The 27,624-nt window shown below is 50.7% G+C and overlaps 1 protein-coding gene across 8 annotated transcripts in view; it reads right to left on the bottom strand.

Annotated features, from left to right (window-relative positions):
* Scn5a (sodium channel, voltage gated, type V alpha subunit) overlaps positions 1-27,624 on the bottom strand; it is a 75,903-nt gene that overhangs the window by 10,010 nt on the left and 38,269 nt on the right. For 4 of the 8 annotated variants that reach the window (XM_005386579.2, XM_005386578.2, XM_005386587.1 and 1 more), the window contains 9 exons: positions 26,835-27,008; positions 25,390-25,746; positions 21,056-21,496; positions 19,696-19,857; positions 16,597-16,717; positions 15,645-15,799; positions 6,436-6,609; positions 3,372-3,494; positions 1,279-1,560 (listed from right to left, as the gene is read on the bottom strand). In XM_005386579.2, coding sequence (XP_005386636.1) covers positions 1,279-1,560; positions 3,372-3,494; positions 6,436-6,609; positions 15,645-15,799; positions 16,597-16,717; positions 19,696-19,857; positions 21,056-21,496; positions 25,390-25,746; positions 26,835-27,008 — 1,989 coding nt within the window. The remainder of the gene's footprint in view (positions 1-1,278; positions 1,561-3,371; positions 3,495-6,435; positions 6,610-15,644; positions 15,800-16,596; positions 16,718-19,695; positions 19,858-21,055; positions 21,497-25,389; positions 25,747-26,834; positions 27,009-27,624) is intronic. The other 4 variants (XM_013515220.1, XM_005386580.2, XM_005386585.2 and 1 more) reach the window with 2 other exon arrangements.

Genomic DNA, 27,624 nt, shown 5'->3' with positions numbered 1-27,624 from the left:
GCAGTCATGTGCCACAGTTTGCATCTGGAGCACCCCCTAAAGTCTGTGTGGCACAGGCTTGGTCCCCTGCAAGGCCTACTGGGATGTGGGGAACCTTTCAGAGGTGATACTTAGCAGGAGATCTTCAGGGCATCGGGGTGATGGTCTGGAAGGGGGTGGGAGGTGTTACTGCTGGGACTTAAGGGATGGGCAGAGTTGTGAATGGATGCACAAAAAGTTTCCAGGTGATACTCTCCTGGGTTTCCCTTTACTTTGAGGTGGGGGTTAGAGATGTCCAGGGTTAAGCTGGATTGCAAGATAAGCAAGGTGCAGCTTTATGCTTTATGATTGGTTTCTTGCCCCCCTGTAATTCCTGCTGAGTTGCTATGGCACCCAGACAATATGGCACTGGAGGTCATGTGGTATGGTGCTGAGTCACCATGGCATTCAGCTAATATGGCGCAGGCCACTAAAGGCCATGTGCTAAGTCCCACCCTTCTTCCCTTGAGTCAAATTACAACTTCCTACTTCCCTTTTTGTAATATCCTGTTCCCTTTTCCCACACTCCCACCCAATCCTGGTCTGCCATGTCAGGCAGTGCGCCTCCTAAACTCTGCCTCCTGCCTGGGGCTATTTAACCTTGGACCCCACGAAAGATCTGCAGAGGCCATGTTTTTCTCTTTCCTGTGGCTTTCTCTGCGTCCACAATAAAGGCATTTGATTCTGTTTTACTTCTCTCTGTGCTGGAAAAACCTATCACTTTATAATTTTACTGGCATTTCTGTTGTCCAGGCTAATGGTAGGTTAACTTTACGGCATATATTATCATCACTGACATTATCAAATTCATAGAATCAATGGAAAGTCTAGAAGCACTGTGTGTTTAGATGCTACATATTCTGCACATCAAAGATGGAAGAAAACATATTCTTTTACAAAACACAAGAGGTGTTACTTCCTTTTATAACAAAGCGTGGCCAGAGTCACGGTTTTGCTAATAGTCCAGTCCCTAGGGAGTCTCTGGTCTTTCATGTTTAACTGACGCCATCATACTGCCTACTAGATAGCCTGAAGAGGTCCACTTGACTACTGGCTGGGGAGCTGGTTCTGCCACAGTGCTGACCTGGCCTTTGTGCCATGCACCTTGCAGCATGTGGCATCTGTTCTACAACTGAAAATCTGAGGACTTCCCAAGGCCCTGGGAAATCCTTAGCCTCCTTAGGGCCTACCACCCTCTCCTGCCCACACCTGGGAGGAAGGCAGATGCTGGGGGAAAAGTCCCTCCTCTCTGAGACTTACCACCTGCAGAAGGGCCAGGTATCCAGCCCCCACGTTGTCAAAGTTGACCTTCACCTTGGTCCAGTACAACTCGCCAGTCATGTTGAAGGACTCGCACTCGCTTTTGTTGTTCACGATGGTGTAGTTCAAAGGCAGGTCTCCCTCAGTCTGGTTGATGCACCTCCCAAACTTGCCCGCGAAGAGGTTCACACCCATGATGCTGAAGATGAGCCAGAAGATGAGGCAGACGAGGAGGACGTTCATGATGGATGGGATGGCGCCCACCAGGGCATTGACTACCACCTCAAGGGGACCAAGAGGAGATTCAGTTCTTGGGGGTGCCCAGAGCATATAACCTTCTCCAGACTGTCCACTGAATTAAGTCCCTGGCTACAGGGGGCTGTTGCAGGGAGAGTGCAGATCCTACAGTCATGGGAGAGGCCAACTCCATGGCTGGAAGCCCTGGCAGAATACACATGCCTTTCTTTGCACCCTAAAGTCCAGCCTGATCCCAGAGCACATCTTTCCCTCACTGGCTCTGCCTTGCTTGTACCCATGACCTTCAAAACTTGATTTTTATAAAAACAGGGTGTCAGTTGAGGATCCGGGATTCTGATGGGAAAGGGCCTCCAAAAACATATCCCCAGACTTTGGGCCTCCTATCAGTCCCTCTGGTCTTATATTCACTGGGATAAATTTCTGGTTCATTTTAGGGTTACTGCTATTGAGATCGACGCATGTTTTTCCCTAAAGTATATCCAGGGTGCCCTTGTATCACATGTGTGGAGAATACTGTGACAGCTCTGCAATGCTCATGTAAGAGCAGAGCCAGCCATAGGGCAGGTAGCCTGGGTCCCCCTGTGCCTTCGCTTCCCAGTGAAGGCCTGTCTAGCCCCATCAAGTCACAACCTCAACCCCCTTGCTAATGCCCCAGCATCCAGGAGAGGGCTCCCTGGAAGATGTGTTTGGGATACCCAGCCTCACTCAGGGGCCCATCTGTCCATGAGCCAGGAGGACATCTATCCCATGGATGGCAGTGAAGCTGGTAGGGGACTCTGTGGTGTGGCCCAGAGGGCCTGGAGGCCAGGGTGGGAGGTGTTGCTCCCCAGCAGGCAGGAGAAATCCTGGAATAGGATGGGAAATCTAGCTCTAAAGAACATAAAACTTGCCTCAGGAGAGGCCAGATGGCTCAGGAGCTGCCCTTGGCTGTCTCTGTGGCCAGTGACCAGAGGCATTCCTGGTACCTGGCATCTATCTCCCTGTGTCCCTCTGGAACCAAATACTTTTGCTTCCAAAGAAATCTTCCACTCCAGCCCTGTGTATTCTCTTGTGGATGGTTTTCCACGAGGAATAAGCAACATATCTCTCCATGCATTGGAGATGTGGGCAAGGTTCAAAGCCGTCAACCAAATGGTAAGCAAGCGATGATGCCTGCCACGTCAAGGAGACGGCACACGTGTCTTTTGCAGCCACATGGAATTGTGTATGTTTTGTTAGAAAAAAACAAAAGGAAAAGACGCATACAAACATGTGTGTTTGTTTTCTTGCTATATGTAATAGCTATGCTTTTCTTGGGGGCTTTTAAATTTGCATATGTGCTTATATTCTTGATGGTGAAAAATATGGTAGTCTGAAAAATGCACAGGGAGGTCCACTCCAAAAACCATGCAAAGGCGTTCACTAACACACGACCCTGTCACTCTGCACAGTGGCTCCCAGTGGTGTGAATAAACCTGCTCCGTGTCGCCTGGCCTCGCCCTTCCTGCCACAGCCCCTGCCCAGCACAGATGCGGGGAGGCAGCCCATGCCTGCCAGGGTCCAGGGGGTGCAGTCACACAGAGTAGGCACACAGGGAGATGGGACCTCTTATCAGAGCAAAAGTGGAAGAGTCCTGGGTGCCAGGGACCTGGGGTTTCACAGAAACACCTGTGCCCAGTAAGCTCTTGTCTCCCCTCCCTTGTCCAGGGCTCTCACAGCCCTCTACTCTCCAGAGGCCCCAGACCAGAGATTCTGGGTCCCCAAGTCGCTAGGACACTGTGCCAGCAAGCAGAGCCCAGGGGTCCCTCCATGTGACTCCCCCCCAGGCCTGGCGGCAAGGCCAAAGCTCCTCTTACCCTCATGCCCTCAAATCGTGACAGGGCTCTCAGGGGGCGGAGGGCACGAAGTGTCCGCAGTGACTTGATGGGGCCCATCTCAGCAAAGCCCAGGGTGTTGGCCACCAGGCTGACCAGTGAGACCTGTGGAGGAAAGTGGAGGTGAGATGCGGGACAGGGACAGACGGCAGGGCTCTGGGACCACCTTGGGCAGGCTGGGATGAGAGCCTGCAGGCCTTGTCGGTTTCCGGTCTCCATCATGCCCGGCTGGCTGGGCTTCACAGGCCTGTGAGCAGTGGGCCAGGCTCCTAGCATCAAGCCAGAGAGTCGTGGCCTTAAACCCTCCCGAGAGCCGCTGTGCACATCACAAATGTGCTCTGGAGGAGCTGGCTAACCGCCATGGTGGGATGCAGCATGCCACTCCGCACATGAGAACACTGAGTTCACCAGGAAACTCCCACTTGGGGCTGTTCATCCTCTAAGCTCTGTGGGATCCCCTCATTGCGTCCTCCACAGCTGGCCAGTGATCACAGCCTCAGCAGCCTCTTGCCTGAGCACACTGTGAATCCACCTTGGTGCTTGGGCCACCTGGGATGTGGAAGGTGGTGGCCAGGGCCCTAGTCCCACAGCCTCCTATCCCTGGCTTGTGAGCACTGCAGGCCAGGGGGCCACCAAGGGGCGGGAGGAGGCAGAGGGCATCTCTCCAGGCACCTCCTCCCAGGGCAGGGCCTCTGCAGCACTGAGCCTGGCCAGCCCGCCTGCCCACACTCCCAGCAAGCCACTCTCTGCCTGGCTGCTCTTTCTGAAGCTCACCCCACCCCGCTGGCCCTGTCTCCCATCTGTTGATGGCAATACTGTCCTGCCAGGGCCACAATGTTGTCCGTACCTCTGTTCTGTCTTTGACACCCTGTGTCTAACCCATCAGGATTTTCTGTTGGCTCTGCCTTCAAACTGCATCAGATGTCTAAACATTTCTCACCATGCCCACTGCCGGTGTCCTGAGCGGGCTCCCTCATCCCTTCCTAGGTGACTGCAGAGCCTCTTAATTCTGCTCCCTCTGCGCCCCCTCCCTGCTCCTGGGATAGGGCCCCTCTATAAGCAGAACCCAGTGCTCATCACTGCTCTGTCCACAGCCCTTCAATGCCTGCCTGGATTTCATTCTAAACAAAATCTGGTACCCCGACCCCTCCCAGCCAGCCCAGCCCAGTCTCCTGCCTTCTGTCCCCTGCTCCAGCCACTCCGGGCCACTTCTGTTGCAACGGTGTCACGCAGGCTCCAGCCTCAGGGTCTCCGTGAGGCTTTTCCAACCTCGCTTGCAATGGTCTGCAGACATCTGCCCTGCTAGCCCCAGCTTCCTTCAGATCTGCTCAAAAACCAACTTCCTGGGCTTAGTCAGGCCAGGGGTTCCCAGCTGTGACCCGCACTGCCCACTCTGCCCCAGGGCTCCTACTCCTAATCCCTGCACCCCCCAGTTCCTTTCCCCCCATGCTATACGTCACCTTGGAACCTAACCTGACATAATTATAAATCAGTTTATTCCTTACGTTTGTTGTTAGCTGTCACCTCCTCACGGGCAGGAGTTTTTGTCTGTCTTGTGCCCTGAAATCTCTAGCACTTTCAACAGTGCTTGTGCATAACATGCTTAATGGTACTGACTGAAAAACAATGCACAGACAGATGCTGGGAACATCGTCTTCCAGACTGAAGCCTGAGACCTTTCCTGGGCAACATGGCTGCTGTCAAGAAATCCACTTCCTCTGCCCAGCAATGGGCAAGCCCCTCCTTGTGGTGACTTCAGTGGCTTCTCCACGGGCCTGTCCTGATGCCCTGAGTAGCAAGCACTGTCCTTTTCCCTACCTGGCCTCGGCTTGAGTTTCCCATGGTGGCAGGTTCTTGGGGCTCCTAGCCTCTGTTGCCCTGCCCAGAGGGGCAGGCTCAGGAGTCCGAACTTCCCATGAAACTGCAGGAGCAGCTGGGCAGGGAGCCCCGGGGTCCTTCCTTCACCTGGGGGAGGCTCAATGGCTGGGCCAGGCTACCACGGGCATCTAGAAGCCTGTCTCTCAAACCCCTGCCATACTATACCCCTCATCTAAGGACTGAGGTGATAAAGGTCCCAAATGGTGGCCCAAGGACCTGGGACTGAGTCTCTTGCACACTCTCCAGGCCATGCAGCCTCTCCTGCTGAGGACCCCATGGTCTGAGGACCTCTCTCCCACCCACGTGTGTTAGCCCAGGCCTGCATCGAAACCAGTTCTACCCAGGGCTGAGACCCTCCCTTTGGCCTCTGCTTAGGGCGGAGGGCATGGGAATGAGGCTACCCTGTGATCACAGCAAGTCCCCCTTCTGGTGTGCAGAGCCCATGTCAAACTTGCACCTTCTGGAAAGGCTTTTGCAGCCTGCAGGCCCTGACCCAGGCTCTGGGCTGCATGTGGGAGCCCGCAGATGTGTGTACACTGGAGCCCTCTGTACACTTTGCTTCACTGTGACCCCCCTTGGCCCTCCCCTCGGTGAGAATGGCTCTGAGAGCTCCCACTTGCCCATGCTCAGGACCCCTGCACTCATCCTGCATGGCGTCCGCAGCATCCTGGGGCCTGAGAGGCTTGGGCTGGGGGCTTCCCACTGCACCTGCCAATGTGGTGCCCAGGCCAGCCATGCTTCCCTCCTGCACAGGTGACCTCACCAGCTGTGTCCTCCCTGACTGTACCTTCTCCCTGAGCCTGCCTTGCGCTTCCCCAGGATTCTCATCTGGTCCCCCAGTGCGGCTCGGAGCCCCTGCACTGGCTGGCTGGGCTGGCTGGCCTGAGACACTCTGCAGTAACCTGCGGGGAGGGCTGCAGTACAGGTGTGTTTGCCACCTCCTCTTCTGGCCACCTGGAAGTGGGGAGCCCCTCATCCCCCTAGGCTCACACCTGGCCCGAATTGCTTTTGTACTATCTCTCCCAAAAGCAAGGGTCCTGGTCTCCCTGGTGCTTTTGCTTCTGCTCTAAATACAGGTTCTGAAGATTGGAGATAGGTCTCCTGTTTCTCCTTTTCATTCCAGTGGGGACCCTGAGGCCCCACCCCATCCAGGAGTCCCCACACTCACATCCACGATGAGGAAGTCCAGCCAGCACCAGGCGTTGGTGAAGTACTTCTTGAAGCCATAGGCCACCCACTTGAGCAGCATCTCCAGCACGAAGACATAGGTGAACATCTTGTCAGCATACTCGAGCAGCACCTTGATGGTTTTGCGCTCCTCCAGGTAGATGTCCTCAAAGGCCTACGGGCAAGGCAGACAGGTGGACACAGTGTCCTGGGTCCTGCAGGAGGTGCTGGGTCTAACAATAGTGCAGCCAGGAAGGTGGGAACAGAGGTGCCAGGAGCCCTCCCCGGCCAGGGCTGGACTGGGCTGCCCTCCCACCTTGAGTCAGAAGTGGCCCTAACAATAGGCAGAGGGACAGGGCAGCAAGCAAACCACTCTCCCTTCATGTTAGTGCAAGTTCTGGGCTGGCATCTCTAAGGTTAACCTTTCTCAAAGAGGTGGACATCCCATTTTAACCCAGAGAGAGGGCAAGCAGGCTTGACTCACTCCTTTCTGCCCAACACAGTGTAAAATGGTCTTTGCGTTCATTCTCTTTAAACAGTTACCTAATTTTCACAGGAACTAATAATGGCCTCCAATTATAATAATGACTGTTTCCCTTTGCAAAAAAACTGCGAGAGTTGGTTTATAGTAGAATTATAAATACATGGTCATGAAAGGGGAGCTGGTGTGGTGCTGCTCACCTGTAATCGCAGCACTTTGGAAGGCTGAGGCAGGAGGGTGGAGAGTGAGCCCAGCCCGGGCAAGTTAATGATTTAGTGACATCCTGTCTCAAAATAAAAAATTAAAAATGGGCTGCAGATGTAGTTGAGTGCAAAGGGCCTGGGTTCAATCCTTAGCTCCACACACAGACACACACACAGAAAGATTTTAGAGATGAAGATTAGGAAATATAGGACTAGATGAAGTTGAATCTCTGGTAATCCTCAGAATCTAGGAGTCAAAGTCTTTAAAATGCTAGAGGTTGTAAGCCGGTCCCCATTTGCTTATTCCTGCCACCACCCTATTCCTGAGCCAACAGGGAGATGCCCTGCTGCCCTGTCTTCAGAGTTGTACTGCTCCTCAAGTCACTTCTCATCCCAAGCATCCCTAGGTCCCTGTCTAGGCAACTGAACACGTCACTGAGCTCCCAAGGGGGCAGCCTCCTCCTGCCCCTCCTGGGCCTCTCTTGTGACTTCAGGGCCTCTGTGAGCTACAGTGACCAAGAGTGAGGGCAGCTCACAGTGCCTGGGGATGCACTGCAGAGGCATAGGTAATATAGAGTGGTGCCTCGGTGCGTGTACTTAATTTCTGGAAAAGACAGCCACGTTCGGGTTCGTGTGGAAAAGACAGTCACAGTTGTGTCTGTCACCCAATGCAGCAACTGAAAACAAAAGCAAAATTCTGCCGAAGGCTTCTGTTTGCAAACAAAATTGTTTGCAAACAAAAGTGTTTATGAACCGAGGTACCCCGTATATAGCTGACTGGGTCAGTGCAGATAGCACAACAATGTAATTTAGGTCCCTACATGGACTTTGGGAGCTCAGTAAGGTAAAGTAGGTGTGCGTGTATGTATGTGTATATAAATGTTCCTTAAATAAAAATGTGTATTTCCTACAAAAAATATTTAATTTTTTCTATATTCCTTAAATATAGAAATTATAAAAGATTAGCATTTCTAATTCCATGACACTATTGTAAGCACTGCTAGCATGCAGGTGAATACTGTTCTTGACACTATGAGTGTGGGTGTGCAAATGCATTTGCACTCACACACACAACATACTTTTATAAGAGACTCTGAATATCTGGTTTCAAATTGCTTTTTTCAACAATCTGTTGTGAATGTTTATTCTCTGGATGATGTGAATATATACAGTCACAATGATCAGTCTTTTAAAAGGCTGCATGATATTTCAACATTTGTGGATGCTACTATTTATTCAGCTAATAGCTCTAGCAAGCACATTTTTGTTGTTTCCAGTTTATCCCAAGCAGAAATGATGTAGGGATGCATAATAATGTGTCGGCACTTGTGGAGAATAAATTTCTAGAGCTGGGTGTCGGGTCAGAGGTGGCTTTTGGTACAGGCAGGGCACAGGGCCCTGGAAGAGGATGCTGATTTATGTTCCCTCCACAGAGCACGAGCAGGGCCCTCCTCACCACCAAGCCACATTGGCCTTGCTGCTCCTTTCCACTGTGCCCAGGCCAATGAGCTGAAGTTGTACTCTGTTACCTTTTAATTTATCTCATTCAATGGCACAGCTCTTCCCTGGGCACGTGCAGTGTCCCTTTTGTGATTACTCATTCACATCCTCTGCCTATTTTTGAGTCTGATATATTTGGGAACATTTTTTAAACTAAATTTTATGCTAGTTTGTTGTGTACCTTTAAATCTTGTTTGCTTTTGCTTACCATACTTCATTATCATTTATTATACCCCTTAATATAGTTACATCACTTGTTACATTTTAATTTAGTAAAATCTTTGGTGTTATATTAAGATAGCTCTTTCCAGCCAGGTGTGGTGGTACACACCTATAGTCCAGGCACTCTGGGACACAGAGGCAGGAGGATCTCAAGTTCAAAGAGAACATGGCCTACATAGTGAGACCACATAGAAAGAAACAAAGAAGGAAAGAAAGAAAGAGAGAGAAAGAGGAAAAGAAAAAAAGCCCCTTGCCTATCCCAAAGCTAGGAAAAAAAAAACAAAACAACTAAACCAGTACAAAACTTTTTTTAAAAAAGGTTTTTCATTTAATTGTTTTATATTACAATTTTAAAACTGAAATGTATTTTGATAAAGTACTTATTTTAATAAACTTTAATACTTCATTAAATAATTTACTTAAAATCCATTGATAAGAAGTCAATTTTATCATATACTCCATTTTATATTTACTTAAATCTGTTCTAGCCCTGTACATATGTGTATGTGTGTGTAGGGATAGAACCCAGCACTGTGTTCATGCTAGGCATGAGCTATACCACAAAGCCACCACCCCCCCAGTTCCTGGCATGTGGCTCGGATGTTATCTGCTCCTGAATTAATATCATGTGCATTTCCCTGGACCTTTTTTTTTTTTTTCTTTGCAATATTTCAGACAAACTTCAGCAATGTTTGATCCCATATGCTCAAAATATGGTTGGAAATTTATGGCTATTTGTTATGGCTTGTATCTAGATATTCCCCTAAAGCCTAATATGCTCATAGGTGGGGCTTTTCAGAGGTGGCTGGATATGGGGTGTGTGAATATGGATTAAGGGCATGTGATAACTAAAATAACCCACTGACTGGAATTAACAGTTCTGGATGTAGATAACAGGAAGCTCCACCCTGGTGTGGGTGACTTGTAGCCTGGATGATATGAAAGTCTAGAAGGCTCATAGCTTTGCTCCTTCCTGCCTGCCCTGCCATGGACTGTTTCTTTTCTGTCATGCTGCCTTGCCTTATGGACTGAAACGTCTACAACCTGGGAGGTGAAATAAACCTTTCCTCCTCAAATGCAATGGTTAGGTTTAATGTTGACATGGGACAATTTGATTTGGTTCTTGTCCATTATGGTTTATGACCAGAATGATGGTGTACAATCAGAATTAGAAAGAATTAAGTTAATCAACTGAGGCACCACTGTATTTATTCCAAGTTATTTTATGCTTCCAGTGTCAGGAATATTTGAGAAATACTATTCATGACTAAATGGTTTCTGTTACTATAAAACAGTAACAAGCCAGATGTGGTGGCAGATGCTGGTGATCACAGCATCCTGGGAGGCTGGAGCAGGAAGACTGCAAATTTGAGCCTAACCTGGTCATCTTATGACTTTATGAGACCCCTTCTCAAATAAAATAAAAATAGAAGTGCTGGGAGTGTAGCTTAGTGCAAAGGCCCTGGGTTTAATCTCCAGTATTACAAACGAAACAAAACAAAAGCAAAACACAGCAGTTACCATGAGAATTTCTTGTATGCTTATTTCATAACTGGTTAAATAATGTTTTAAATATTTTCTTTCTGTTTTTGTTTTTTTGGGTTTTTGTGGGGAGGGAACCCAGTGCCTCACACATGCTAGGCAAACACTCTACAAGTGTCATCCCTAGCCCCAATTTCTATTATTTTTAAATCCTGCACTTACTTATATTTGACTAATTGTACTGATTTCAGTTCTTCCATTTTCCCATTTTTATACCATGTGTTTACTTTTCTTGATTAATTACACTGTTTAGTACTTAAAAGACTCTTATTAAATAATGAGCAACAGCTAAAGAGCAGGTAAATGATCCTTTTCATAGTCCTAACTTTAATGAAAATGTCCCAAGTGCTACGCTCCTGATGATAGACATTAATCTGAGAGTTCTTCACTAAAGTAAGAAAAATAGATTTTGTTTCATTTTACCAGAGTTTTAAACAGGTATTCCTTGAAATAATTATATGTTTTGAAAAAATCTGTCCTATTCATATAAATAAATTTCTGAATATGGCATCATACTGACATTTTAGAATATAACTAACTATGATATATTAAATCTTTTAAATGTACTACTGAATACTATTTGCATGTATTATTTTCAAGATTTTTTTCTATCACAAGTATGGAGTATAAAGATTGACCTTTTATTTTCCTTTTGACCTACTTTAAGTTTTTAAAATCAACATTACTTCTAATAAGAATGATTTATAAACTTTCATCTTTTTTCATATACTAGTATATTTTAAACAGGATTGATTTGAAATTATTTTCTTGTTTGAGAATGTGGAAGATCCTTTGGGATGTGAGAAATTAGCTCTAGTGGTTTTATCTATTTGATTGTTTTCATTTTTGAACGAATTAAATTTAGAATTTTATATAAATTTACCCTTTATTTTCTAATTCATTATTTTATGTTTCATTTCACCAATTATATGATTATCATGTTGTTATATTTATAATTTCTTGAGTTATATTTACAATTTCTTGAGTTATTAACTTATTACATCCTTTTTACTTACTGATAAAAGTATCTATGAATTTTCCTCTTACAGCTTTGACTGCATCCCATATGCAGCATTATTAAAACTTTTATTCCAATTTTTAACCCCAGGCACTTCAATCTTTACTTGTATTTTTCTTTTCTTATTTTCTTATTGTCTCTAAGGTGGACAGAATTGTTTGAATCATGATCTTGGATTTACAGCATACTGTAAGTATTGGTCCATGAATAACCATCTTTATTGTATATTTATTTGTTCATTTATTTATTTACTGAAGATCCATGAACCTACCACAAAACTTTTTTTTTTGTTTGACGCAAAGTCTGTTCAAGAATGACTTTTTCATTTTGTTTTTTAACCTTCTTCTTTCCCTCCCTTCCTCTCCCCTTACCTCCTTTCTTTTTCTTGCTCTCTTTTCTTTTTTCTTTTTTCCTTTTCCTTCTTCTAATGCTAGGGATTGAACCCAGGCCTCACATAAGCTAGATAAATGCTACATCACTGAGCTACAACACCAGCCCCTATTTTTGATGAGATTTGCTTGTCTGTAAAGTTCATTTAATAACAGTATTTATCTCAGAGGGTGTTATTATTTGAGAATTAAATGAGTTAAAGTTTATAAAACATCTAAGTCAGTATCTGACACATAATGCTACTCAAGTGTTAGTTAATATTTTTATTATTGTTGGATTAAATTTATTAACAGTCTGTATTTTGAGGTCTTTCATTGTCTTGTTCTATTTAATTTGTCACAAACTAACAGAATCATGGTAAAATCTCCTAGTACTATTTGTACTGTTGTCAGTTTCTTCTTTTTTTTTCCCCACAGTGGTTTTTGCTTCACATATTTAAGTGCTATGCAGTCCCAAGAAATATTCATTATGGTTATTTTTTAGTATAATTTGGACCTTCATTTTTTAATCTCAGGCTGAGACAGAGACCACCATTGGGACAGAGGACAAATTCCTGAACCCTTAACCTGTTACTTATTAGAGGCATGACTTGTGTTTTCAACTGAGGCAGTCAGGGTCTTGGAAGCTGCTTTTGCTAATAAAACAAAACAAAAAAAGTGACCCTCCACTTGGGCCTATGGAAGCTCAACACAAAACTTGACCTTCATTTGGTGTCTGTCTGCCTTTGTTACTCAGCTCTGCATGTAGGGATGTCAATCATTTAAAAAGTGTTGGCGTAAAGGCTGGCCGTACAAGGTTGACTGGTCCTACATTTATATAACCTTCCTTTAAGATTGAGGGTGTCAAGATACGAGATTTACAGGGACATTCAATCACCAATGGGTGCCCAGAAGTTGCTAGTCATTGCCCAAACTTACATCCACCTGGATTCCAGCAGAGCCTCCACAGGCCTGAGGCTGGCCCAGGCAGACAGTCATCTCCAGGAGGACTTGCTCCCTTTCCCGAGCACTGAGCTGTTCACCAGAGCCTTGTTGCAAAACCGGAACTGAGATAATGATCAACCAGACTCTAGGCAGACTGATGGATCCATCCATTCCTTTGTTAATGGGCCAGTCTGATCTTCTCTCTTAAAGCTGTGCCCCCTTCAATGCCTCAAGCTGAAGTTCCTTCCCATTTTGTTTTACTCTCTAACTCTGACTAATAAATCTACCCACATCTCTCACCAATATGTCCTGAAATGGTTTTCTTAATAAGTCAAGAAGCTGCTCAGGCCCAGGTGAAGTCCTTATCCTGTTTAGGGGTCCTCTGCAGATCCCATCCAGTGGTAAAGCTTTTTACCTTAATTCAACCTTGTTTAATATTAATAAACAATAGCAGCAAAAAAAAAAAAAAAAAAATACTGATTTTTGTTGTTGTTTGAATTCACCTGATTCAGAATGAGGATCTGTAACCCAGATCTGAAATACACCAAAATCTGAAATGTTTTGAGTGTGGACATGAAATATAAAGCTTCAGGTTTTGGGCTAGCGTTGCTCAACTGAAAAAATGTATGCAAATATTCTCAGATCCCCAAATCTCCAAGATCAGAAACCTCCCCGGTCCCAAGCATTTTGCATTGGGATATTCATCTGTATAACTATTTCACGGTTAACATTTCCAAGTCATATTGTGATTTGTGAGGGTGCTTGAAACTGTCCTTTGGGTCCCCTTCCCTTGCCCTGCCATCATCCCTAATCTTTAAGATGCAGAGAAGGCCCACTTAGATGTTAGCTGCTCAAATTTTCTTTAGATCCACGGAATTCAGATGTCTTTGTGCTGTGTTTCTCACTTACGAGTCTTAGGAGGCTGAAATCCACTGTGAAGTCCTGGGAGACCCGTGCCCTGGCTGAAGAAGAGCCTGCCTAGCCTGCAGCCTTTCTGTCTCCTCCACATCCAATATCAACCACTGGCACCTCCCAAACTTTGAGAAGTGAGCCCTCTCTCTTCCTTAGGGTCATCCTGGAATAATCCTAATTCCTTCCCACCAACATTTGTCTCCTGGGTATTGGTAGCTGAGAGGCAGGTAACCTCAACATCTGCTTCTGCTAATAAGAACATATAACTGACTTTTGAAAAAATCCATTCAAAAGTCTTTTCTTTTAAAAGATAATTTCATCCAATTATATTTATTATTAAAGCAAATTCAATCTTACCTCTGTCATATTATCTTCTGTTTTCTAATTTTATGCTTCTTGTTTCTTTTTTCTTCTCTCTTGTGTTATAAGATCTCTATTTTCCTGAAATAATTTTTCCCCTCCGCAATTTGGAAGGAGTATAGTTTGCTTTCTGTTAAACAAGTTTACAACTTTAAATAACACACTCAGACTTCTTTTTCTCAATATATCACTGACTAGGTTTTTAAAACAGCTCTTGGCTGTCTATCCTGATTAGACTCACCAGACGCTTGCCAAAACTCCTCCTCACTTATGCCAGGCTGAGAGTTTCCTCCACAGCCCAGGCTAAATGGCTTTGGCTGCCCTTGTTTGTGGCTGTTTCCAAACAAAACTTGTTAACATATTGTCAAATCATCCTTCTTTGAAACACACAGATTTGGCTCTGGCTGCAATGGTAAAACAGCAGGTGGCCTGCAAGTCATGGCTCCAGGCCTACCCTGAACCAGGGGAGGGGCAGCGCTGAGTGGGATGGGAGGGCCTGGAGTTTGAGAGGGAGAGCTCCAGAGCTGAGGAGGGACAGCTGCAGGGCCTCCTTGTGGTTGCCCCGCAGGAAGAGGCTGCATGGAGTGGAGACATAGAGCTTTTGGTCAAAGTGCCCCTTTCCCACTCTGTGGTCCAAAGGATTCCCTATTCCCTGCTTCCCAACAACATGGGCTTCCTCCCATGGGCTAAGCACTATTCCATTTCTTCTGCCTCCTTGATCTCCATTTTCTCTACTCACTAGCACCTTCCAGAACCTTCTCCAGGCTGTCCCATCTCTTCCTAGAAGGGTTCTGACAGATCCGTGCAGGGTGCTTGAAAGCTTGGAGCATCTCTGGAGGCTTCCCTGCCCCTCCTAGCCTCAACCAACCTCCCTGTCTTCTGGAGTCCAGCTTTATCTGCTTCCCCCAGGGAGTCTCCTTGACCTCCTACTCATTACCCCTAGTTCTCCATGCCATTCATGCTCAACTCTCTTGTGCCAATCTGTGACATCTCAAATACTTGGGGAATCTGGGTTCTCCAGCTATGCTTGGAGGCCCTAAGGCCAGGGGTGTGGTCTACTGTGTCTGTTGTTCTCCATGGCTTATAGGGCCAGACACAGAAATGCTAAGAAAAGAACCATGCAACGAATGGAAGGTCAAGGCAAAGGACTCTAGAATCTGACTGCTTGGGTTCAAATGCCAGATCTGGTGGTGGGACTTGGGGCAAGTTACTTAACATCCCCACAAAGGTTGTTGTGGGTGTTAAATGCGACAGTGTGTGAACAACATGGCTCAGCCTCCAGCCCACGGACTAAGTGGAGCCAGTACGGTCATCAGTTATGACCATGTTATGTCGACTTGACAGAAGGCCTGATATGGTGTACTGTGGCTAGGTGTGTCACCAGAGCTCCAGTGTCGGAGGCTAGTGACCAGGGCAAAGCATTTCCTCTTCATGGAACAAGGAAAAGGGCTGGGCACACGGCCTTTGCTCTGGCCTCCATAAATGCTGTGGGTATTGAGAGCTTGTGAGCTGCACTCTGCTCCAGGGCCCCGGAGAGCACATTTCCCGCAGAGGCTCTGGCCCAGTTTCTGACCCGGCTTTCCAGCTGGAGGCCTCCTTTCCCTGCCCTCCTCCCACCTCCTGCCCAGCCTTCCCAGCCCTGCATCCCCAGGAGGGTACCAGTGCTCCGCTGCTGAGCAGGATCATGAAGATGATGAACGTCTCGAACCAGCTGTGCTCCACAATTCGATAGCAGGTTTTGCGCAGTCGCCACCAGACCTTCCCTGGGGCCTGCGTGGTGTCCACTTCACAGCAGGGACAGCGCCGGATGCAGCCTATGGGGAAGGGGGACATCAGGCCCAGCTCAGGCCCTTATGAATAGCCTTATCTGATGGCAGAAATCTGGTTGGTTGAGGGAATGGCTGAGGAATGGGGTGGCAGACAGGGTAACATGGTGGGCCAGCCCAGTGTGGGGAGGACAGAGGGCACTCTCCACAGGGGTCACACACACAGCCGGATGGACTAAGCACCCAGTGAGCAGGGGGACAGCCTGGGCAGGTCTGGGCAGAGGTAAGACTGGGGCTGACATGGCCCCAGCTTTTTCTCTGCTCCCTGAGGAAATGCTCAGGAACTCTGGGGTACTCTGTCCTGTGTCTTCTCCATCTTTGCAGTTTCCAAGTCTTGGGAAGGGCAGAGCCCTCAGTGAGAACTCCGACTGCCATGCCACATGAAAGGAAATGAACCACCAATTCATAGAAGATGTCAGTCACCGACATGGCCACATACCACATCCACCCTGGGTGTTACCGAGGGCCTCCAGTGTGCACAGCCTCGTGGTGCAGGGTGAGTCGGGCCCCATCCCTGCAGCAGCGGGGCACATACTTGTGGCACACATTATCCAGTACCACCAGTCCACGGTGCTGCTGTTCTAAGCTGTCAAGCCCTGTTCACCTGATTTGCCACAACCACATCACAGCAGATGGAGACCTAGTGTCACAGAGAACTGGGGAGAGAGGGCAGGTTCCAGGTGGGGGTGAACATGATCCTGGGGCCTTCAGGAGCTGCTGGTCCTCCTGTCCCCTCTGAGGGGCACTGGTGCAGGGGCTGGGGCGGAGGTCTGCCCAGGGGGTACCTTCAGTGAAGCAGTCCTCTGGATCCTTGACGTCCTCGCCGAGGTCCGGGATCTGTTCCAGGAGGTCTGCGGTGTTGGTCATGTCTGCCGTGCTGCCTTCCGAGTAACTGTCCTCGTGGGTCTGTGGGCATGGCAGAGAGCAGGAAGGGTGAGGGCATTAATCAAAGTACCTGGGAGGAGTTGGGGAGCCCACATCGTCCTCCATGGCACACCCAGGGAATCTGAGGTTGGGGTAGGTGGCAGGGGCCTGCTGCAGAGGCTGGCCCAGTGGGGACCAAGCCCAGGCTGACCTCAGGGTTCTTATGTCCATGGTTCTGGTCAGCTGGGGTTAGGACTGCGATGTGGGTGTGTGAAGGGCTCTGAAGAGCTCTGGGATGGGTGCATCTGTCTGGGGACAAGCAGATGTGGGGCAGCGACAGGGACGCATGCTGGGACGCGGACACATCCAGAACAGAGTCAGAACCAGGATCGCTGCGCACAGAGCAGCAAGGTGGGCATGCAGAAAACAGGCCGGCAACCACCCATGCTTCTCCCCCAATTTCCGTGGGTGCTGCTGTGACACATGTGCCTAAGACTGAGAGGTGCTGAACCCTGCCCTTTCTGGCCACACAGGGTTGGCTGCTGTCTCGGTTACCTTTCTCTCGTCGCTGGGACAAAATACTTGACGCCCAAGATTAAGGAAGGAAAGGTTTATTTCCGCTTACAGTTTGTAGAGGTTTCAGTCCGTACTTGGCAGATTACAAGGCAGACTGGCACATGGCGGAGAGCTACAGCTCATGTCCGCAGAACACAGCAAAAGCTAAGCAACAAGCCCACACCAGGGCGGAATGGGGGAAGAATGGCCTGAAGCACTCTTTTCCTCTCCCTTACATATGCAAACTATCCACTCCCGGGTGGGTGCAGCTCTCACACCCATATTCAGACTAAAAGCCTGCCCCATGGCCTCTTGAAGCTTTGGGGGGACACACAGATAGAAACCATAACAGCTGCCTAGACCTTGATCACTGATTATGAGCAAGGGGCATGCGTATCGCCCACACAGGTGTACCCTGTGTGTGTCACCTGTGGGCAGTGGCTACTGCTGCTGCTTTGTGCAGGTTCCCTCTATTGTGGGATCAGAGTACCCATGCCTGGCTGGCTCAGGTGATCACTCCTGCCGAAAACTCCCCTTTCGACAGGGAGCTGCCATCCTGGGAGAAGGCTCTGCAAGTATCAAGGCTCGGCAGGCCCCAGGACTACAGAGGGCCGGCTCCTGCCTTGAGCTGGCTCCAGATGCCCACAGGCTCAGGTCTTCCCTTCCCTTATCTGCTCCTGGCACTTCCTTAGGGGGTCTCTCCTAAGAAGCACTTCCTCAACAAGTCATCTACACAGCGACCCCTGACCCTCTCCCAACTCCAGCTCTGCTTCCAGGGAGCCCAGCGAGAAGGCAAGTGTGGAGGAAGGCACTGTGTGAAGAAAGGAAGTCCCTCCTCTGCTTCCAGCCAGGTCCAACTCTACTTCGGTTGGCTCCAGGCCCTGCTTGGAGCTGGCTGGACTGAACTATTGGGCACGGCTGTCCTCTGGCCTTCCCTTGATGAATGCCTGCACTGATGTCTCCACATCAGCTTTTCCATTTTTGAGGTTGACGAGAAAGGCCTGGTTCTGGGGAAAGCAGAGCCCGCTGCTGGGTTGGACAGGGATGAGGCACGGCATTTTGAGGGCTCTAGCTCCTCTCTCCCCAGCCCTGTTGGGCTAGGAAAGGGGAGGCGGAGGAGGTCTTTATGCTGCTTTTCTGATGTCCCTGGAGATGCCATGTAGGAGGACAAGATCACAGGATCCTACTCCGGGTGAGATGAGAGTCCTTTCCCAGGGTCAACTCCAGTACACTTCTCTCTCCCTTTTAAAGGCCTCACAATAAACTGATTCGAGGAAAGGAAGCAGTTACACAGCTCATTCAAAGACCCACATCCTCTCTGGAAACTTTCCAGTCTTTTCTCCACCTTCCTGCTCCCATGTGGTTAAGGGTCAGACCACCCTGGGGAGGTGCTGGCCGGCACAGTTGGGACGATGACTGTGCTAGGCTTGTGCCCCAGAACTGGCCACAACAGCGAAGAATCCCCTGGGCCTAGTTCCCAGGGGGGAGTCACAGCTCTGTGCTGAGGAGTGGGGTGCAGCTGTGAGGCATCACCAAGCACTGTGAACAGGCGGCCTCCGCTTCCACATGCATGATGTGAGCGAGCCCGGCAGCACAGTCAGTCCCACCACCGTCCCTCAGCTCTGGGCCGGACAGGGAGGGACAGGTGGCCCTGTGGCACATCTGAGAGCAGCAGCGCAGTCAGGAAGGCGCCCACAGTTTAGCCGGCTCCTCTCGCAGGGCGTGGCACCTCTTCCAATTTTAAAGAGAAGTAAGAAATGCAGATTTTCACAGAAAAGCTCTGAAGTTTGAAAGGGTGTTATCTAATGCAAAGTAAAACTTATTTAGTTTTAAATTTTGGCACTAGAGATTGAACCCATGGCCTTTGCACTGAGCTACATCCCCCCAGTCCATTTAAAAAATGTTCTTTTTGAGAAAAGTTCCAACTAAATTGCCCAGGTTGGGTTTGAATTTGCAATACTCCTGCCTCAGCCTCCCAGAGTGCTGGAATTACAGGTGTGCACTCCCCCACCTGGCTAAAGTAAGACGTTCTTGTGGCCAAATAAATCCCTACAGTAGGCTTCGGGTGGAAGGGCTCTGGTCTGTGGCCTCTGCTTTAGTGCAGTAGAGAAGCAACTGGTGACCAGTGTGCTAGGAAGTCTTCGAGCTCCCTGGTAGGGGATGCACAGGACAAACACTTGCCAAACAGGACAAGAGCACAGAAGCAGAGTGTGAGGGTGAAGCCAGAGGTGTCAGGTGGGTGCTGCACCAGCGCCCGGACAGCCCATTCCACAGGGGCCCGGCACCGTCTCTCCCATCAGGATGGGCACCCACCCTCCTCTCTACAGAGGGTCCCCATGCTTCCTGTGACAGTGGCGGCGGCGGTGGCTCCCACCAGCAAATACAGGGGTATGCTGAGACCTCTTGCAGCTGTGCCCACCCAAGCAGCATGGCCCGCAGACTCCAGGGACAAAGGCGTGCATTACCTCACCGCACCCGGGGGCCTGGGGCTCCACTTTCTGCTGCTGCCGCCAGTCTGCCTGAGACGCCCTGGCCTCAGCCTCAGAGGAGGTGGTCTCTGACCCCTGGCTCCAGGCCCTGGGCTCCCGGGGGTGTTCCGGGCCATCAGACACAGGCTGGGATTCCTGCTGAAGAGACGCCAGCCCATGAGCTGGCCTACATAACCGGCTGGAAGGTCTCCAGGGCCCGCCTAGACTGCCTGCCTCTCTGCGCTTCCATCTCACTGCGGACCCCTTTGCTCAGCCCAGGGCCCAAGTAGACGGTGGGAGCTGCCCGTAGCCCTAAGCACAGGCCCCACAGCCAAAGCCCCAACTAGCCTGGCATGAATCCCATCTCGAGACCTCGGGAAGGGTGTGGCTGCACCATGCTGGCTGTGTCATTTGTGAGCTCAGTGCCAACTTCCCTTCGGAGGGCCATGCTGACTTCCCCCAGGAGCTCCCAAGGCATGCTGGGGCATGCTGGTTTACACGCACACACATATGCACGCACACACGCGCACACACTCGCACACACACACACTCGCCGTGCTGGCCCCAGGGAGCCAGAGTCAACAGGCTGGAGAAGGGCAGGGAGAGGCGGGCAGCCAGAATTCCACTCCTGGGCCGGAGATAATTGGAAGCTGTGCTCTTGGCAACACTGCACACCCCTCCCCCAGTGGACGCAGCCCCACCTCCTCACTACAAGTGCAGGGCTGGCCTCTGGGACCACAGGGAGGCCAGGGAGGCGGCACCCACGGCATGGGAACGCTGCTCTCCACAGCTGGCCGCCCAGGAGAGAACAGGACGGCTGCTTGACCTGAAGACCCAGGAAAAGCCTCTGGAGCCCAGTTCCAGCCACCAGAACACTGAAGGGCAGGCTGTCTGCTTCGTCCAGACTCTGGTCCCAAGTGTTAAAAATAACAGGTTGAGAGATAAGATAGTGCAGTCTCTGACACCTCCGTCTTAGGGATGCTTATTTTTAAATCACAGAATTAGCCTCAGGCATGGAGGAGGGGAAGGGGCAGTCCAGAGGTCAGGGGACCACACTCCTTCCACGCGGAGACACTCCACCTTGCCTGGCCTGGATGTGAACAGTGGTCAGGGCAGGGGGCCTGGCTCTGCTCTAGACTCACAAGGACTCCTAGCAAGTCTCTTTGTTGCCATGCCTCAGTTTCCCTGTCTGTACAACTAGCTGGCCATGACCAGCCAGGGCATGAGTGGACAGCAGCTGGCCTCAGCATCCCTCTGCATTCACCCCACCCCTCCGTACCTCTTCCGCTGCTGAGGTAGCCGGGTAGGGGTGGGAGCCAGGGCCCTGGACAGCAGTGCTCCACGGGGCATGGCTCACCTGCTTGCTGGATTCTTCATCGGTGCCCAAGCTGTTCTCATCGTCCTCCTCCTGGTCATCTGTGTCTGACTCAGCCACAGCGATGGGCACACACACAGGCCCTGGCTCTCCGGGCGTGCCCTGACCAGGGTGCCTGCCCTCCTCAAAGCGCGTTTCCTTGCGGGTGGGGGGTGCCTTCTCCACCTCTGGTGGTGACGGGGAACTGGGGCTGGCCATGCAGCTGGGCCGCTGGCTGCAGGAGGCTGGGGCTGCAGGCTTCTTAGGCTGCTGCCGCAGGAGCCCACAGCAGAAGTCCCAGGTGGTCCGCTTGAGGAAGCGCAGGCCCCGCTGGATGCGGGCCAGGGCTAGCTGCAGGTTGTTCATCTCCCCGTCCTCGTCAGGGGCCGTGAGGTTGTCCGCACTAAAGGAGCTGAGCAGCAAGGCCAGGAAGAGGTTCAGGACCTGTGGGGGACAGGGTCGGCTCACTCAGGCACCGCGCCAGGCCACACACCAGCCTCAGCTCTGTCGGGGGGACACTGAGGACAGAGACCCTGAGCACTGCCCAGGACAAACAGCTCTGAGGCTCAAAGCCAGGGCCCTGGACTTTCATCCTGACCCAAGCCCTTGTTCTCTTGAATGTGGAGGATTTGTTTATACAAGAGAAACATATTCAAACCCTTCCTCCCCGGGGCTTAGATAGTCTGAATCAAGCACCTTTGGAGCCAGGTCCCTCATATCCCATCTTGGGCCCCTTCAGTGTCAAAGGCTGGAGGTGGGGCTCAGGCCCCGCGCAGGGTTGGCAAAGCCGTGCAGAGCCGGGCAGAGCCTGTCAGGTGCCAGCTGCTTCTCCACATGGACCTTCCGTCTCCCTCACCTCTTTCTGCCGCCTCGGGAGTAATAGGGCAATGAGGTCAGGGTGGGCACAGGGGATAGGGCATCTGGAACCAGGCAGAATCTCACAGCATTAGGGGCCTTTTGGGGAAGGCAGCACATGACTGTTAGGGCAGCAGCTGCAGAGATCTGTCTCCGAGCTCCCCACAGAGCGGCTCTCTGCTCAGAGACCAGGGCTGCTACCGGGCACTGTCTACCTGGCCTTTGTCTGACTGTTCTTTCCAGGAAAGAGACACAAGGGACTGAGCAGAGAAGAGGTCGTGGCAGGTAAAGAGGCCAGGAGGGCACAAGAGGCCCTCAGATGTCTGGCTGTTTGTGGGGCTGGCCACAGAGAGGTGGTTGTATCCAGCTTGTTAAGCCACCTGGAGGGGTGCTGTGTGTGGGAGCAGGCACTGGGGTTGGGGGCCTGGGGCTGGTGCCAGGGTCAGCCCTGGTTCCATGGCCCATTCTGCTGCAGAGGTCAGAGCAGCAGAGTAGGGTCCTGAGGTTCCAGAAGACACAGCACTTTCCTGAAATTAGTACTTACTAGGGTTAGGGACTTGTGACACTGTCGTCAAAACATCCTGCACACGTGAAGCTTTTGCTAAGAAGCAGGGTGTCTGCTGTGTGAAAGGGGCTGGGTTTTGGTCTGCTTCCTAGGCTTGCAGAGAGTGAATGCAAACGGCAGTTGGTTTGATCCCCATGGGACTGGACCGACTGAGAGCACGGCCAGGCTGACAGCGCAGGGTCACAGCCTCCCTGCGGTGGGGTTGGTGTCCCTGCGGGGAGTGCAGTTGAACTGGGTCTCTGCAACAGAGTGGCTGGTGAGGGGCACACAGTTATTTCTGGAAATCCACTCTGAGCCCCTGTTCTGGCTTCACAGCCCCTCAGCGATGCCCTCACCAGGACTCCACCCCTGGCAGAAAGCTGAGAGTAAGAATTCTGATGCAAGCAGGGTTAAGTGGGAGAGTCAGGCCTTAGACACAGGCCTTTGGCTTAAACAGTAACACATGGTTACACAGCTGATACAGGAAGCTTTAGGAGCAGGTGGTCCAGACCATCTCTGGGAGACATGACCACTCTTGACACCAGGCAGTTCCTCTTTGTCATCTCTGTGGGGCAAGACATGTGATGTAAATCAGAGCTGCTGTCCGCATACACCTCTGGCCTGGCCTTTGACCGCTGTCTGCAAGGACCAGGCATGGCCCTCCTCTGTGCCTGCAGCTCTCAGACCCTCCCCTGCAGCCCTCAGCCTTGTCTGGCCCCATGTCCCTCAATCTCAAGAGTCTTGGGTCCAGCAAAGGACATCTGGCAGTCTTGTCCACCCACACAGGACCTGCAGGCCTCCCTTGTCCTTCGCTTCCCAAGCTCAGCTTCTTCCAGTGCTTCCCCGTCAATCATGCACTGCTCTCCAGCCCTGCCTGATCATCACTTCCCATTTCAATGGCAATCTCGCTTCCGCCCACGCTGCCACTGCCGGCAGCAGCCCAATTCCTAGGCGGCCGGGGAGGGGCTGCGTGGGCTGGCGTTAGCTCCCCTCCTCCAGCAGCCTCTAATCTCCTCCCCAGGCAGATCCGCTCGGAAATGGCAGGGCCCTGTGTGTCGGGGGCTTGGTCTGGCCTGGGCTGAGAGCCCCACACATTTGCCTTCTGCTTAGAACAGTCTGGCAGCCCCACCTTACACCAGAGCTAAGTGAGGCTCCAGCCCGGGGCAGCGGGCTTGAAGGCACAGAAGAGGAGGTGAGGCTGGCCAAGAGCTGGGTTCTATTAGCACTGTGCTCTGATGTCCTTGTTCCTTTGGGGAATGGAGGGCCTGACCCTTGCTTGGCCTAGCCTGGCCTGGCTAGTGTTCCCGGGAAGTGAAAGCAGGCAGATCTGGGGAAAAGCTCTGGTTCTGCAGTCCATAGTTCTCACCCCACAGCAGGGTGCAAAAGCGGATCTGAAACCTCTCTCTGTGCTGATGTGACCCTGTATGCCAGACCATGCAGGTATGGGACACCTGTCTGTCCAGGAAGGTGGCTGCACATCCACAGGGGACCCTGACTTATGCCTGAACCACTGACTCACCTCAAACTTGCTTCTTCCTAAGGCCCCTTCTCTGGCATTTAGATGTTGATCTCTCTCATCCCTGGAATTCTGCACATTGTAAAGATACAAGGCAAGAGATACCTGCACTGGGACAGACAGGTGGCCACAGGAGCCAAGGCCTGGCCCCTCAGGATGGAAGAGCAGGAGAAGACTCTCACCACAGCTGCTCAAGATGACACAAAAAGCTCTTTCTGGCCCCGCCCCACCAGGATCTCCACCTGTCTGGCCCTGTGCTCATTCATCCTTTGGCATTACCTGTTTCTCAGGGCAGTTTCTTCAGAAAGCCTTCCTTGGTCTCCCTAACTGGAGGGGAGCAGTAGGGGAGCAGCACCTCGATGGTGCTGGTCATTCTGACCAGTCTGAGGGTGATTTCAGGCCTGTCTGAACTTCCCATCTCCATTTGTCTCTAGGTAAGCAGGGTCAGGCTGGATGCGGGCCCCGTTTACCCCTATGTACCCACCAGCACCTGGCATGATGTTTTGCATGCAGCAGGGAAGGGCTCAACAAGTATCTTTCAAGCTGAACTGACAATAAAATGATGTGTAGGTGAGTCAATAAATAAATGAAAAATGTGTAAATAATGAATAAATAACCAGATAAGTGGGTAAGTTAATGAGTAAGCAAAATACAGTTCAGAGTGAGTAGGGCTGGAGATGTAGCTCCATGGTAGACAGCTTGCCTACCAGGTGTGAGGCCCTGGGTTCAGTGCCCTATAGTGATTAAAAAAGAAGTGAGCGAATAGATGGGTGAGTTAATGAGTGATAGAGTAGCTAGCTGGATGGGTGGGAATGGTCCATGACTGCATGGATGGGTGGGTTGGTAGATGGTTGGGTAGGTGAATGAGTGGAGGGGCAGATGGGTGAGTGGACAGTGGGGGATGGATGGATGATGGATGAATAGGTAGATGTGTGTGTTTGTGTGTGTGTGTGCATGGATGGGCTTGATAGATGGGTGGTTGATGAATGAATGAATAAATGAATGGATGGATGAGTGAATAAGTACATGGGGTTAATGGATGAAGGACTGGGTGAAAAAGTAAATAAATGAATAGGAGAATTGATAACTGAGTAGACACTAGTGGAAAAGTGAATGTGGTGGCTGATTGGGAAGTGGACAGATAGCTGGTGAGGTGGAAGTACAGATGGGTAGATAGATGGAAGAATGAATGGGTAAGTGAATATATGGTTTAATGATAAGTGCATATACGGGGGGTGGATAAATGGATAGGTGGATAGAAGCAAGAATGGGTAGATGAGTGGCTGAGAGATGGATGCGTGGGCAGATGGTTTTGTACATAGACGGCTGGCGGAGTGAGAGGACAGAAGGAAATGTAAGCCAGTGGATAGATGGAAGTATGGGTGGGTGAGTGTGTATCTGTGAGGCCTTTGGCTGACTCACCACAAGGTTGCCAATGACCATAACAAGTAAGAAGACCAGCAGGCACAACGACTGCCCAGACACCTCCATGCAGTCCCACATGGTCTCGATCCACTCGCCACAGAGGATGCGGAAGATGATGAGGAAGGCATGGAAGAAGTCCATCATGTGCCAGCGTGGCAGCAGGCCTGAGTCACTGATGCGGTGCCTCAGCTCTGAGTAGTTCTTGCCAAAGAGCTGCATGCCCACCACGGCAAAGATGAACACAATGATGGCCAGCACCAGCGTCAGGTTCCCCAGCGCCCCCACTGAGTTCCCGATGATCTTGATGAGTGTGTTCAGGGTGGGCCAGGACTTGGCCAGCTTGAACACCCGCAGCTGGTGAGGGAGGAACAGGAAGGGGCCTCGTGAGGGGCTTTGGTTCCGATTGCCCACAGACACCCTTACCCTCTGCACCTCTGCCTCAAAGCCCAGGAAAGCCTTGAGGTCACCAGTAGCTGCCTCTCCCCATTTCTGGAAGAGCACACACTCTGGTTTCTCCACACAGTCTGAGAGTGGCCTCACTGGACTCTGCTCTGGGGATCAGGTCAACATCTCCACCCATTCTCCAACTCACACGCTCTCTTTTTTCCCACGTCAGCCTCCTACCCGGCTCCTTTCACTTCCAGGAACTGCACAATAGATTCTCCCAATCTGGAATATCCTTCCTCATAGGCCTGTCCCCATTAGGAATCCTTCAGGCCAGCTCAAACCATCTCTTCACGGAGAAAGGGGGCAGGTACTTGGTATTTACTGAATACCTACTATGTGCCAGGTCTGTGTTTGGAATGGATGAACTCCTCCAGAACCCCCAATAACCATAGGAAGTTGGCACCACGACTACCTTGTTTTACAAATTAAGAAGCCAACCCCTCATGGTGATTGAGTTGGGATTAGAGCCCATAGTCTAGGCTTTCCTTACTGTGCCATCAGCCTGCCTTCCTACATCCCCCAGTGGAACCATTCATGGAGCTCAGGACCTGCTCTGAGCAGCCTTCCTTGAACATACCTCCAGCCCCTTATCTGGACTTCAGAGGCTTGTGGAGCTCCCAGTGTGGTATGGTGTCACCCGAGGCCTACTGAATGAGATCCTCAGGTGATTTGTGTGCGCATTAGTTTAAAAATGCCTATCTAGCAAGCAGAGCCCTAGATGAGCCGTTGGTAGACTTGGTTCCACTTGTTACCTCCATGTGACTTTAGGAAACTCATTTTATTTTTTAGCCTTGATCTCCTCATCTATGAAATGGAGATGGAGAAACACCAGCCTCCTGGATACCACCAGCATTGCGCCAGGCACTAAGGGACAAGCACTTGCACAAGGTTTTGGGGTTCAGGCATGACAGATCGAAACAAGACTGACTGAGTGGTGACCTGAGAAGGGTGCGCCCAGCTCCCCTCTCCACCCCCTGCAGTGGGTCCAGCAGTACCAGGCGGAAGGAGCGCAGCACTGACAGGTTGCCCATGCGGGACAGGCCCAGCTCCATGAGACTAAGAATGACGATGATGCTGTCGAAGATGTTCCAGCCCTGCTGGAAGTAGTAATAAGGGTCGAGGGCAATGATCTTGAAGGTCATCTCTGCCGTGAAGATCCCTGTGAAGACCTAAGAAGAGAGCAGGAATCAGGGTCCTGAAGTGTGTGCTGGAGAGACCCCGTGGCCAGCAAGCACACCCTGCTTCCCAACTCGCTCTGGCAGGGTCTTCCTCCGGGACCACCAGCTCTGACTGCACCTCGGCTCCCTGCGGTGCCTGCTCAGCCATGGCTCTCTTCTCCAGCCTGATGCCCCCAGCTTTCTTACCTGTTCACCAAGCACTGCACCAGCCTGGCCCTCAGAAGCAGCCTGGGGTCTCCAGGGACTCCAGCTCCAGAGGTTCCTGCAGCAGGGGAAGCTGAGGTGGGCGATAACCTAGCCCCAGACTCTTTCCCACAGGGCACTCCATGGGAAGTGCTCCTCTCTATGCAAAGTCCACACATTCCCCACAAACATGCCTGGTACGTGTGCCTCAGTGTCTGTACCTGCTACCTGGAAAGCTCTCACTCATTATCACAAGCTAGGCTTTTCCCACCATAACAACCAGCCAGCGTTTCTCAATAGCTGACGATGTGCCAAGGAGTGGGCCAGAATTCTCCACCTGTGTTGTTTTGTTTAACCTGTCTAATAGCCCAGTGGAGAAAGCATAACTGTTCCTGTATAACAGGTAAGGAAACTGAGGCACCAG

This window comes from Chinchilla lanigera, unplaced genomic scaffold (genome assembly GCF_000276665.1).
Source record: "Chinchilla lanigera isolate Chin_1 unplaced genomic scaffold, ChiLan1.0 scaffold00026, whole genome shotgun sequence".
Lineage (NCBI taxonomy): Eukaryota > Metazoa > Chordata > Mammalia > Rodentia > Chinchillidae > Chinchilla > Chinchilla lanigera.
Note: the sequence above shows the minus strand (reverse complement) of the source record. Positions and strands in the feature narration are given on the sequence as shown.